At 47.6% G+C, this 13,280-nt stretch overlaps 2 protein-coding genes across 10 annotated transcripts; one reads left to right on the forward strand and one right to left on the reverse strand.

Annotated features, from left to right (window-relative positions):
• Nucleotides 1-1,865: 1,865 nt before the first annotated feature.
• LOC124053950 (coiled-coil domain-containing protein 136-like) lies at nt 1,866-10,208 on the reverse strand. Of its 8 annotated transcripts, none has more exons than XM_046379563.1 (12): nt 9,767-10,208; nt 8,676-8,713; nt 8,383-8,563; nt 7,528-7,815; nt 7,368-7,442; nt 6,949-7,248; nt 6,485-6,602; nt 6,068-6,320; nt 5,732-5,866; nt 3,021-4,177; nt 2,791-2,922; nt 1,866-2,719 (listed from the first exon to the last, which is right to left on the reverse strand). In XM_046379563.1, exons 3-10 carry the CDS (start codon nt 8,432-8,434, stop codon nt 4,073-4,075), a joined length of 1,326 nt encoding a protein of 441 aa, XP_046235519.1. In that variant the 5' UTR covers nt 8,435-8,563; nt 8,676-8,713; nt 9,767-10,208; the 3' UTR covers nt 1,866-2,719; nt 2,791-2,922; nt 3,021-4,072. The 8 variants fall into 8 exon arrangements, with proteins under 8 accessions (XP_046235519.1, XP_046235518.1, XP_046235517.1 ...); XM_046379562.1 differs by having other exon boundaries at nt 8,676-9,696; XM_046379561.1 differs by lacking the exon at nt 8,676-8,713.
• Nucleotides 10,209-11,188: 980 nt separating this feature from the next.
• Nucleotides 11,189-13,190, forward strand: LOC124053429 (protein SCO2 homolog, mitochondrial). Of its 2 annotated transcripts, none has more exons than XM_046378559.1 (3): nt 11,189-11,344; nt 11,470-11,597; nt 12,052-13,190. In XM_046378559.1, the coding sequence occupies exon 3, from the start codon at nt 12,072-12,074 to the stop codon at nt 12,909-12,911; it is 840 nt and encodes a 279-aa protein (XP_046234515.1). In that variant the 5' UTR covers nt 11,189-11,344; nt 11,470-11,597; nt 12,052-12,071; the 3' UTR covers nt 12,912-13,190. The 2 variants fall into 2 exon arrangements, with proteins under 2 accessions (XP_046234515.1, XP_046234514.1); XM_046378558.1 differs by having other exon boundaries at nt 11,470-11,587.
• The last annotated feature ends 90 nt before the right edge of the window (nt 13,191-13,280 follow it).

Genomic DNA, 13,280 nt, shown 5'->3' on the forward strand with positions numbered 1-13,280 from the left:
GTCTTGGGAAGGACAGACAAGAAAAAGGTTTCAAAACCTCACAGTCTGTTGTAACTTTTTACTGGAAAAACAGTAATAAAACAATAAGACAGTAACCAATGGAAGAACTGGATCACAGCGCTCATGCTACCACTGTCATATTCAGCAAGCATCGGCTAACGCCACAGCTGCTACAGGGTCTGGATCTACTCGGCCGTTCTCATGCACGTGTGGGCCGATGACCATAAATGACTGAGGTCCACGGCGAGAGGACGTTTGTCAGGACGCAGCGGGGACGGACTGATCCAGGTCTCTGATCTGACTGACCTGCTTTTCTATTATTACACACTATTACATAAAAGAAACCTACAGCAGAGCAGTACACAGTAGTACAGAGTATTACAGGGTAGTACAGAGTGACATTAACATCCAGCTTCCGGCAAGATTTTGAGTTTTTACCAACAAATAAAAAAGCAAAGATAAAAACTGATTGAGGTTCAGTCATCGACTGTTTCACTTCTCACTAATGTTCACATTTCACTACATTTTACAGGATGACTCTGGCGTTTCCTGTTGGGAAATTTGCAACAAATCACACAAGTCACAGATGAGAGAAACAACTGGAAACTACAACCACCTGCAAGAAACCCCTGAAAGCAAGTGAACTGAAATCTGTCTTATTAATTTCAACCCGGGAAATCACAACAGTTTAAAGAATTTTCACTTTTTATCTCATACTTATGCCTCAATGTGTCAAAACTTTGTGATTTAGACTTTAAGTGGAAATTGTGACTTTGTGTCTTATGGTTTTGACTTGCAATCAGTTTTTAGTTTGGTCACTTGGATCGATTGGGACGTAAAGAACTGTCACGTGTTCGCCACAGTCCGCCACAGTCCGCCACAGTCCGGTCCAGTGTTTCGGACGCTTGGTCCACTCTCTGTCGGCCTCAGCAGCAGGCGGGAAGCTTTTGTTTTATATCTCAACACGTTGCTGGTGATCGTATGAAACTGGAACGTCTTTATCCTCAAAGTCACATGCACCACCACAAAACACAAAAAAGTTTTTACTTCACATAAATACTCGACTCCAAGCAGCTAAAGAGGATCACAGTCATCTGATTCGATATTCTCTGATTATTTGGTCACTGATTCAGTGTAAACATGAATCGGGATGCGGTAAAGAAGTGAAACATATTCGTAAATCATTGATCTTTATGTCTAAGTGGAATTTCATCTGGAGTTGTCACATTTTCTAAGACATGTGCTGCTCTTTCAGCTTTCCCCTGAAAACAAAAATATTCCTCTAAAATGTAAAGCAACTCTGGCACATTCTGAGCTCAAAACCGACTCTGACTCAGTAATCTCATCAGGAGGAACTTTCCAAAGTCTTTTTAAAAAGTGCAATTTTACTTCTGTAGACACACAGAAAGACATTTTAAATTCAACAGGATTGAATTCACATTAATGGACAGAAATGTGATAACGTAAAGCAAAATAAAATAAAGCAGGACGAAAGCAGAGTCAGTGTGTTAAAACGCTAAACAATCAAATTTCATCTGCTGCCGTCATCAGCGAATCCGATCGCTGACAAAGTCACCACGCGATCAGCCAGCTGACTGGAGCTGCAGCTCTGAGTGAAGGTCCGGTTCTCGTGTCCATCACCTCTCTGCTCACTGATGGTTTCCATGTGAACCAAAAACCTGCTGATCCCACTGAGAGCCAACAGCAGGCAACAAGAAGCCTGGACTACATGTTGTTTACTGTGGAAGCTCTTAGTTTGTGATGCTTTGGTTTACAAAAATACGACAGAAAAACTTGAATTATACAAATAAAACCTGCAGTATTCATGCTGCGTACTTGTGTTGGTCGGAATCTGATCTGTAGTTTGTGGTTTTTGATGTACATTTACTCAAGAAGTACAATCATACAACCGGGAGGTACTTATACTTTACTTTTCTGTGCTACTTCTACTCCAACACATTTGAAGGGAAATATTCTACGGTTTACTCCACCAAATGTATTTACTTATTATTTATGAAGTTACTTGTTAGTTTACATGTTTAGTTCTTACATACAAAACATATGTCAATAAATAAAATTTGACAATTTTTTATTCCATTCAAAAATATGATATTTGTACTAATATGACACTCTGTGGCTTTTCTTCTGATACATTAAGTGCATTTTGCGTACTTGTGTACTTTTACTAAAGTAATATTTTTGAATGTAAGACCTTTACTTTAAACTGAGTATTTTTACACTGTGGTATTACTGCTTCAAAGTACTCCTGCCTGTCTGCAGACGCAGCCTCCTCATCAGCACAAGCCTCAAGCAGTTTCTGATGATCCGCCTCTGGTTATTTTAAAACTTTTAAAAACATGCAAAATGACGACTTCCAGTCAAACTGTTCATGATGGTGGATGCTCGAAAAAGCCACAGCTGATCGAGAAATTGACCGACTGACCTCCTGCAGGAAGAGTCTTTATGGACCACTTTGTACATTTTATCGCTTTCCCCTGCAGGACTCGCTGACGTCTGTGGCGTTCGGGTGTGGATGTCTCAGCAGCGTCAGGACAGCAACATGTATGAGGGTGACAGTAATCCAACAGTCCCACACTTTCTAGCGAGGTCACTTCCTGTGAGGTCCTCAGGCCCTGATGAAGCTGGGGACAACCAGAACTACAATAGCTGCCACGGCAACCGCTGCCACCGCCAGGTTCCAGCCTTCAGCGTCACTCTGCTGATGGAGAGAAGAAATAACATCAAAAACCCATCAGGATGAACAACGAAAGTTTCAGATTTCGTCCATACTAATGTGGTCAGCTGCTGACGATGACGCGCAGATCAGCTCGGACGTCACCCGAATCTGCTCGTACACGGAAATCCACCAAGTTTCCATGTGGGCGGCAAATCAGCAGCAAAACTGAAAGCTTTCGTCATGAACTTGACAGGACAGAGGAAACAGAATCAAACGTTTAGCCTCTGAAATCAGTCGTTTTAGACTACTTAGCACAACACAAATGTGAAACTGGAATCAGCACCTCATGGTTGTTTGCCTCCACTCGCCAGTCAAGTTCAGACTGCACGCCGAGCCCTTCGCTCGGTCACCACAGCAGCAGTCCTGACGGAGTCCCAGCCGCCAGCCTCGCTCCTCACTCCTCCATTAACACGGTCAGCACGCTCGCCTCAAATCAGAGTGGAGGGGGACGACCTGAGGACCTCGTGTGATTCTACCCCTGCTGTCCTTGGTTCATGTCTTTTAGCGGCGCCCTGTACAGTTTTACAGTGCTGAACAGTGTTGTCAGTGACAAAACTCTGTCTGGTGGAGGCAGCAACAGTCAGTCAGACAGCAAAACAATTCAGGTTTTAAATTCCTCTAAAAACCAGCTCTACGGGGGTTTTCAGTGAGGAACAGGAGTGGATTCAAGGGCACCTTTAATGTGTTTTCAGACCAAACGACAAACCTCAGGTGCTGCCAAACACTGAACACTGATACGTTTAAATGTGGTTAATGAGCCTTTTCAATCTGCATGCAAAAAGTTCTTAATGAATTCTTGAACCAGAGAAACAAGACAAAGGATGAGGGGGAAAAATCAGCTTTGGGACAAAGGCTCCCGTCCAGAGTGGGGATCCTGATTTTCCCACATCAAATTATCAGATGGTCTGTGGAGGAAGGCCTCAATCTGCCTCAATGTACTTGCCAGTGTCCTCTGGAACTTTCCAAAACAATCTGACATCACTCACTGCCTGCTGTGATTGGTCAGCTGCAAGGACACGTTAAAGTGGGTGGAGCCTGAAGTTCTCCCTCAGCTCTCTTCATTTCTTCTGACTACAGCTCAGATGTCACGTAGCAGCACAAGAAACACTTTGAACCTGTTGGTTGGACCACACGTCCTTCATAGGACGAGGTGGAACTTTTACGCCACAGATTGTACAGAGAAATCAGTCATACTTGTGCCATACAGAACAGAAACAACCAGTGTTCATCGGGGCAGTTAGCTCGGACTCAACCCCACCATTCAGACACTCTCGGATGACAAAGGAAGCAGAACGTCTGGTCGAGAAAGAAGGGTGAGGCCATACCTGGTGCCCTCTAGGATGCCAGCTCCTCCCACCAGCACCAAATCAAGGCCACTATTACAATCATTCCTATGAAGGGGATGGAGAGAACAGGGGGCTCTGACGGACGAGTGCAGTTCTGGGGAAAAGACAGAAGGTAGGAGTGTAGGGAGGCATGGAGAGAGGGTCGTGAGAGGAAATAAAACCATCAATCAGAATAACAAAGTCAGAACGCGTCGAGTGTGGAGCCAACGGAAACAAGAAAAAACAGACAAAGGACAAAGGAAACAGATCGGTAGGCAGGAAAGCCGAGCATCAGCAAGCATCAAATTTACAGAGAATTTGATTGAACTCATGTGAAACAAAGATGATCAGATAAAAAGATGACGATGAAGGGAAGGAAGGAAACAGAAAGAGCAGGCAATTAGAGAACCACATCAACGATGCTCAAAGACAAGATGGAGTCAAGTTCCAAACACCTTCATCTTGTCATTTAAGATCTGCACCTGACCCTTTGAAGTGCTGCCCTCACAACCAGCAGCACTGCAGAGCGGGTCAACCACGAGCAGGACCACGACTGTGGAGCACCAGACTGTTAGAGAGCGGTATGATGGGGAGGAGCCACGGTGGGACGACGTCACTGTTTCCTGGCCCCGAGTCCAGACTCACGTCCGTCTCGACCCTGGTCTAGTACACAGTCGAGTCTCGTCAAGTGTCAAGTCCCACGTCAAGGCCAGACCCGAGTCTCAAGTCAAACCTCAAGAAATCAGGAGTCAAGAAAGTGAAGCTCGGAGGGTCCAAGTCTTAAAGTCTCACGCGAGTCTCAAATGTTGACATTCAAATAGTAAATAGCAAAAAGTAGGTCCTGTGTGTCCCAAGGCAAGTCAAGGTCCAAGTGAGTTCTCAAGTCCCAATGTCAGTCCCAGACAGGCAGATTTGTGCCAGGTAAGTCCAGTCAGGTCCAGTCTCAAGTCCGTCGAGTCAAGTCAAGGCAGTCTCAAATCAAGTCCCAAAGTCTCAGGCCCATTCTTGACAGTCAAATCCCAAATCTCTTCTCAAGTCCAGCTGAAACCCAGACTCCCCTGCTTTGGGACTGTGATTGTGGTCCACACCTCAGTGAACAGACTCTAGATGTTTGGATTCACATGTTATCAGCCAATCAGATCGCTGACTGTCACGCTCAGCTGTTTGCTTATCATTTGACAGCTGAATAAAGTCTAATTTTGACTCCTGCTGAAGGCTGAAGTAGACGTATAAACAAACAGATGATGACTTTGACAGAAACAAACTGTCCAGTGGTGACGGATGTTAAGAAGAAGCTCACAACAAAACGATAACAACCAGCAACACAGGCAGCAACAGAGCTGCACCGACCGCAAACCACAAATCAAAGAGAACAGCCGTGTTTAAAGTTCTTTTCACTGAGTCGCACTCATCTTCATTTTTTACACAATTGCATTCACGCGTCCGTGTGAGAGAATTTAATTTTCTGGATCCAAAAGTTTCAACCCTCACTGTATTTGCAGGATTCATTTCACACCAAGCGCACTGGTGTTCCAGTCTGAAGAACAACATTTTAGTCAATGAAACAGACTCTGAAGCAGAGTGAACAACAGCTTCGACTGCTCTAAAGTCAGGAATCACATACAGGTGACAAGAACAAAACACGCCGTTCTTCTTCTTGGCCTCTCACCTGTGACTTCCTGCCCACCAGTTTCTGGAGCTCGGCCTTGCAGCACCGCAGCTCCTGCTCGAGCGCCTCTCGCTCCCGCTGGCTGCTGTCGTACAGCTGCTGCAGCTCCATCAGTTCAACCTTCAGACCGTCGCACTGACAGGAAGACAGACAGCTTCAGAGGACAGACAGCTTTAAAGTGGGGCTGAACTGGTGACTGAGCGTACAGAGTAGGATTACGTCTGTGTGTTCACCAGAGGGCGACTGATTGATTTTATCACCTGTCCCTGAGCAGGTGGAACACAACAGTTCCTCTTTCTGAAGATTTTTATGAGGATAAATTTGTCACCATCACACCTCTCTCTGGACTTTGTGAGCCGCATCCTCAGCTTGTCTCAGCTGGACCTTCAGGACGTTGAGCCCCAAGCTGCAGACCTTCTCCTGGACTGATGAGGAGTCCGGATCCTCCGGATGGCTCTCCTGGTGTTCAGGACCGGACTGAGACAGGGTGATGTAAGAGCCGGCCTTCAGCTGGTCGTCCCGCTCGTGCTCTACGTCGCCCTCCACTCTGACTGCCAGGTACACATCATCACACCTGCTCAGCAGGACCCTGCAGTCAGAAGAAGTTGGATCATCAGGATGTGTCGGTGCTTGTTTTCACTCAGTGCAGAACCGCATTCAAAAAGTGTACATTTTAAGCAAAAGCAGTTTTGTAGAGGTGATGGTGAAGTATGAGGTTTCTGTTTCAGTGACGTGTGATCGACAGCCACTCACGCGTCTCGTTGCAGCTGCAGTTGCTCCACTTTGTTGCTCAGCTCTTTGTTGTCGCTGGTCAGAGTCTGTCGTTGGTCCGTCAGAGAGACGATCTCCTCCTTCAGCTGACTCACGTCACCTGAACACACACAGACATTCCAATCTGCTTCTCCTTGCACACAGGTGAGCCTACCTGTGAGACTGTGTGACTCTACGGTTTCAAGTTTATGTGCCTCTGAGCTGTGAACTCAAAGTCGACTCTGAAATCAAACATAAGATCAGATCTGAGGAGTCAAAGTCCTGATTCCGAACCAAGAAGCTGATCATTTATTGACCTGACATGAATGAAAGCTGAAAGTGATGTGAGAGCAGCTGAGGGTTTCACCAGCTCTGCTGAGCTCCAGTCAGACTGCAGCTTGGTTCTCTAACAGAACATCAACACACGTGTTATCAGGGACAGGTGTGTGCGGCGGGGGTGGAGTTACCGTGGCCCTGAGCGTCTGTGCTTTGGCTCTTCATGCTGATCTCGGCCCTCAGCGTTGTGATCTCCAGCTCGTACTCCTGCGCCGTGACGTGGAGTCGCTGCAGCTCCGCCCTCAGCCGACACAGCTCCTCCTGCAGGGAGGCGATGTCGTTCTCCCTCTCCGCTGCCGCCTCCTCAGCGGCCTGCTGCAGCAACAGCACCTCCTCCTGAGCCGAGCGAAGCTCCTCCTGCGCCTCCTCCAACTCGCTCTGCTTCTCCTCCTCCAGACTGTCCATCTCCTCCTGGACTGACCGGAGCTGAGCTGGAGGAGGGGAAGTTCAATCAGGACATTTTAGCAAAGTAAAACTATTTCCGAAAGTTTCTTTGTAATCTTTAACTCGCACTCGCGCTGCGACCGAGGGCTTTACAGTGTGTTCGTACCTTGCAGTCTCTGGATCTGTCTGGTGAAGCTCTCTGCCTGATGGGCACTGGCCAGGCGCTCGTCTTCTAACAGACCTGAGATCAGAGACATGACGCAGCGTCCTTCAGTTTATCGCCCACACTCGGTGTCAACACAGCTGACAGAGGTGTCAGTACTGACCCTGTAGCTCCAGGAAACTCTCCTCGTGTCTCTGGGAAACCTCCCTGGTCTCCTCCAGCTCCAGCAGCAGCTGCACCACCTGAGCTCTCAGCTCCTCCAGCTCCTCTTCATCCTTCCCTCCTCGCTCTTCCTCCTCCTTTTCCTCTGTCACCTCCTTCTCCTCCTCCTGCTGGCCTTTCTCTCCATCTCCCACCGTCTCCTCCTTCTCCTCCAGGGACTCCCTCTCTTTGGCGGTCAGAGTTTCTGCCAACATGAGCGGCTTCTCCGCCTTCAGCTCACAGAGCTCGTCTTTAACAGAGAAGATCAGTATTGGGTGCTTTAAAGCCCTCAGGCAGGCTGGTGACAGGAGCCCATCAGGGACAAACACAAACACAAACATCATTCTTTATTTAGCAGTTTGTATTTCACTTTGAAATGACTGCTGTGGAGCGAGACAGTGTTTTAGGAACTGTCGCCATCTAGTGGTGATGAGGGAGAAACAGATGCGAGCAGCAGTGACATGAAGGCGGAGGAACAGTCTGTTTGTCAGACAATAAATGCAGGATTTACAAACAAAATGACTCGTACTTTAGACTTTCCATCTGACGGTACTCGTACCTGTACTCACTTCACATCTGACAGATTGACTCAGATGAGGAAACTGATTGACTGAACTGAATCCAGCCGGGTGGCTGGTCACCTAATGGGATGTACCGATTACCTGTGTGACATGTGCGTGTCCTGGCAGTGACAGCATCACTGTCAAAGAGATGATCAACACACCTCACTGCACAGCAAACAGAATGTTTTTCCTCATCAGTCAGGACTGTGACTGTGCAGCAAGTTCAGAAACCGATGACATGTAAACAGACTGACCGGACGCATCCAGGACCTCCTCTATGACGGGCGGCAGGCGGAGTCCATCCATGTCTTCAGCTGACGGAGGAGAGACGCTGCACAGAGAAGGAGGATCAGAGGACGAGGCACACGGAGCCCGGGGAGGCTCCTCACGCTCCGGTCACACCGAGCCACTGCGGTCCCTTCATCCTGCTGGAGGCTGGAGGAGACAGGGGGGGAGGAGGGGGAGGAGGGGAAGCAGATGATCCTCCCTGCTCTCAGTGATAGTCTTTCAGATGTGCTTTGGATGAGGTTTGTGTTGAATTATTTACACTTGGACTGCATTACCCCTGAGCCTCAGCTGCTGTTGCTATGGAGACAAGACAGAATCTGATGGTGAACACATTCAAAATGCTGTGAAGGTTTTGTCGGCTTGTGACGAGCATTAGTGGAGCCCATGTGACCAACCGTGAAGCTCTGTGATTGGATGTTTGGGGGTGAAGTGCACCTTGGGAGGCGTAGTTCTGTCCCTCAGAACCAGATATTTTCTAACATTACTGTACTACTCTGGCACTTTCAAGCACATTTTAATTCACTGAAACAAAGATTTTTTAAAACTTTGAAGTGAAACAAAGCGTCTGAGAAACGATGACATCATCAAGCCCTCGCTGTTTTCTGGAATGAGCTGAAGTCAAGCGGAGGTGGACGGCAGGTTAGTCAGCACGTCTAATTACAGGCTTTCTTTGGGTTTGGATCATCGTATTTAATAAGTTGCTCTTCTCTGGTGTTTGATGCATTGCTAATGTAGACTTTAGCGCCACCTACTGGCCCAGTATGCCAGTTTGAGCCACTGATGCTTCTCCACTTCCTGCCACTGTAAAAAAAATAACATAAGTCAAAATGTCCTTTTAAGCCAGGAGTACTCAGATAATTTACTTCAGAGGAAGTACTGATACTGCAGTGTAGAAATACTGCAGTACGAGCGTCAACACACCGCAGAGCAGAATGTGAGCGTAACCCCTGGTAGACCACTGCAGTAACGTGTTCATCACAGCCGGTGAAGATGGAGCTCGTTTCAACATGGGATCAATAGTTTGATATAATCAATCGTGATTTATTCCAAATCATTTCTTGATTATATTTTGTATTATTGATCTGAATGAGCAAAATACCTGATCAGATAAATGTGTGGATCAGAGGTGTAAAGTTAGCAGAGATGAGAAATTCTCACAGATGCAGAACTGGAGTTACTGTGTGGCTGTGGTGCCGGTCTGCAGGGTCCGGATCCGTCTCTGAATGACCTTCCTTTGTGTTTGTCCTCTGCTGTCAAATCCTCTCTGAGGTCTCTAACTGCTGAGCAGATTCAGCACAAATCATCCACCACAACAACAACATGCGACGAACACGCAGGATAAATAAATACCTGACGTTTGAGACGGTGCGGCTCAGCTCTGTGGAGACTGCAGACCTCACGTCCTCCTCCTGTTGTCCTATATTTCCTCCTCAGCATCAGCTCCTCTCCCACTGTGATGCAGAGTGACGTCACTACATGCTACAGACAGCAGAGGCCAAGGCATGAATACACAATTCACCTCCGTGACGTCATTTATTAACCGTTTCCTGACACAAGGACAGCAGAGTTCATCTCCTGTACTGCAGTCCACACAGACGAGCCACAGGGCTTCATCTTCTCTGACATTTGTTTGTAAGATGTCAGAAAACTGGCAAAGGGTTTCTTTTATGAACCGGACAGCAGTTGGTCAGTCCTGCATATCTGATACCAAACCGAAACCTGCTTGATGAGGGCTCATCGTAAAATACCAGCCTCAGCAAATCTTTCAGTAATCTTAAAAAACGTCAGTGTCTCCACCCACCTGAATGGAGGACTTAAAGAGTCTGGAGATCATGAGACAGCTCAGTGTGTGGCTGACGTGTAAAAATGTCAATAAAAACAAAGTGGGAACAGATTCAGAGAACAACTCACGACGTGAGGCGTGCGATGAGCTGAAAACATCAGACCCGGGAGGAGCCACGAGGAGGCTTCAGCTGTCCACACGGCAGCCATTTTCCCCGGACGCCATGTCTTCCAGGCCGAAGCGGATCTGACAAGTTCAACTCATCAGATTCCAGCAGTCGGTTTGAGTTGAATTAAGTATTAGATGATATGAATGAGGAACTGCTGTATTCAGCATAAAATATTGAAATCCTTTGCTCTGTGACTGGCTTGCAGCAGGTATGATCTCAGGTGTTATTCAAGACCAGGACCCCCTGGTTCACCAACCCCCGCTGACAGAGATGGAAGTGCTACAGACTCTCGACACCTGTCTCACATTTGAGCGGTTGCTAGGCAACACAAACCCAGGCCGGGTGACATTAAAGGCCCCGAGATGTGAGAGGAAACTGTCTGCCTGCCACAGACTGAACAGTGAACACGTGAGACCACAGACATGGAGCTGGTCATTCCTCGATACGATAAGAGACCACACGTTATCTGTAAGCTCACTGATAAAATATCATATGATCATGTACAGTACTACAAGATAAATGGAGATAATGAGATGCAGAATAATAACAGTGTAGGCTTAGACTAATCTGCCTGTGAATGAGCAGTTTGATGAAATCTTCATCGCCCTCATCTCATCGTGTCCTGTCCCAGTCTGAGACCCTTGGACATGTCTCAGCTGATGTCTGCCGCCCACCGGAGGCTGCACATCTTCACCCTCCTCAACGAGCTAACTGTGTGCTGCTGTTTCCATGGTGACAGCTTTACATCCAGTACTTTACTTTGTAGGTCTGGAGGCTGACTTATCAACGTGAATCCAAACATTTCTTAACTGAACACTTTCTATAAGATTATTTTATGTACAGTTAACCTGCACTTGGCTCTGAGTAATGCGTCACGTGAGGGCGCCATCTTGTGGACGGTTTTTGGTCGTTACAGCATCACTCGGGACAGACACGAATCTGCTGATATCAACCCGCGACTGAGCCAGAGAATCATGTAAATATAAGTTTATCTGAATTATAACTAACACAGCTTATGTGTAGTAGCTAAACACAAATGTCTTATTCTTCAGGCGATATTTTAATATTATTCTCTTTCCTGTGCCTGCCTTTTCTGTTCAGTCGAATCGGCTGAAGTGAACTCAGTTTGAGGTAAAAGCTCATGTGCTTCACAACCGGCTCACCTTGACTCCGTTAGCTCCATGTTCAACCAGGGAAGCTGAATGTTTGGAGAGCAAAGGTACGTAAAGGTACGTTTTATCCAAACCTCACAGGATTGTTTGTCAGACAAGCTAACAGCTAATGTCCCGGTTAGCTAACGTTAGCTGCGCAGCAGGTTAGCCTCTTAGCTGGACGGTTCAGCATTCAGTTTGTGTTTGCTATAACCTAATGAACCGCTTGTCATGTAAGAATCGGAACCGTACGGGCAGTCGAGTCCACGAACCGCCGTCCTGTCCGGCTCGGCCGGCGCAACAGGACGGTCCAGTCACATCGTAACTCATCAACAGTCAGGTCCACGGTTTAACACCTTTATTTAACAGACTGATCAAGTTACACTGACAAGAAGAAACGATTTGAGTACACAGGGAGTACTTCAGGGGCACAGTTCACATAAAATACAGCTTGGTCTGTGCGTGTTGGAGTATTTTTACACGAACACTTCCTGTGTCCGGTTTATCCTCTGATCTCGTGTTTATGCTGCAGGAAGACGTTCGGAGTGAAAGATGCTGTGGTTCCGGTGCATTGTGGGTGATCTGCGTGAAGGAGGAAGACTTCTGAGAGGCCTTCCTCGGGTCCAGAAGACGTTTGTCTCCTCACCAGTGACCTGCGGGCGTCAGCAAGTCGGACTTGTTTGTCCTCGCCGGCTCCCTCAGCTGACCCAGAGGTGTTTTCTGTCTCAGGGTCAGAACTCGTCTGTTAGCTCTGCTAAACTGAAGCTGACCACTCGCCTGGCGGTGACTCTGCTGTTCGGCGGTGGCTTGCTGGCTGCCTGGTGGTTTGTGGACTTGGAGAAGCAGCAGAAGCTGCAGCAGCAGCGCATGAAGCAGCTGCAACAGGTGGCTGTGGGTCAGGGAAACTTCAGCCTCCTGGACCACAGGGGGCAGCGCAGGACCAAGAAGGACTTCCTAGGCAGCTGGGTGCTGCTGTACTTTGGTTTCACGCACTGCCCTGACATCTGTCCTGACGAGCTGGACAAGCTGAGCTCCGTGGTGTCCGCTCTGGACCGGGACGCCTCGCTGCCGCCCGTCCAGCCCCTCTTCATCACTGTGGACCCAGAGAGGGACGACGTGCCAGCGCTGGCCCGTTACGTCAAAGACTTCCACCCGCGCCTGGTCGGACTGACAGGAACTCCAGAGGAGGTGACAGAGGCGGGACGGGACTACAGAGTTTACGCCAGTCCCGGACCCAAAGATGAGGATGGAGACTATATTGTGGACCACACCATCCTGATCTATCTGATCAGTCCTGACGGGCTGTTTGTGGACTATTACAACAGGATGAAGAACGAGGAACAGATCGCTCAGAGCGTCAGGAACCACATCATCAACTACGTCAAACTCTGAAGAACCCGAATGTGACGAGAAAACGACAAAAACACCATTCACCACCAGGACCATCGACACCGAATCTCGTGCTGAAAGCTTTAGTTCTCTTGTGTTCAGTCGTTCTCTGAAATTACAGAAAATTAAACGTTTTGTCTGCAGTCTCACGTTTGAGGCCAAAGATCGAACAGAGTTAATCGTTTCCAGTTTGACCAGTGAGCTCAGTAAACCGGACTGTCGGTCGGACGAAAACAAGGCGTTATCATGAAAACAACTTCATTAAAATTGTGTGCATTTGGATTGTGTTATCTTATTGTTTTCCTGACATCCAGAACAGCATGTTGCTAAAGTAACAGACATCCCAAATCATCTCACACACCTTTGGTTTTG

Source organism: Scatophagus argus, chromosome 22 (assembly GCF_020382885.2).
Source record: "Scatophagus argus isolate fScaArg1 chromosome 22, fScaArg1.pri, whole genome shotgun sequence".
Classification (NCBI taxonomy): Eukaryota; Metazoa; Chordata; class Actinopteri; family Scatophagidae; genus Scatophagus; species Scatophagus argus.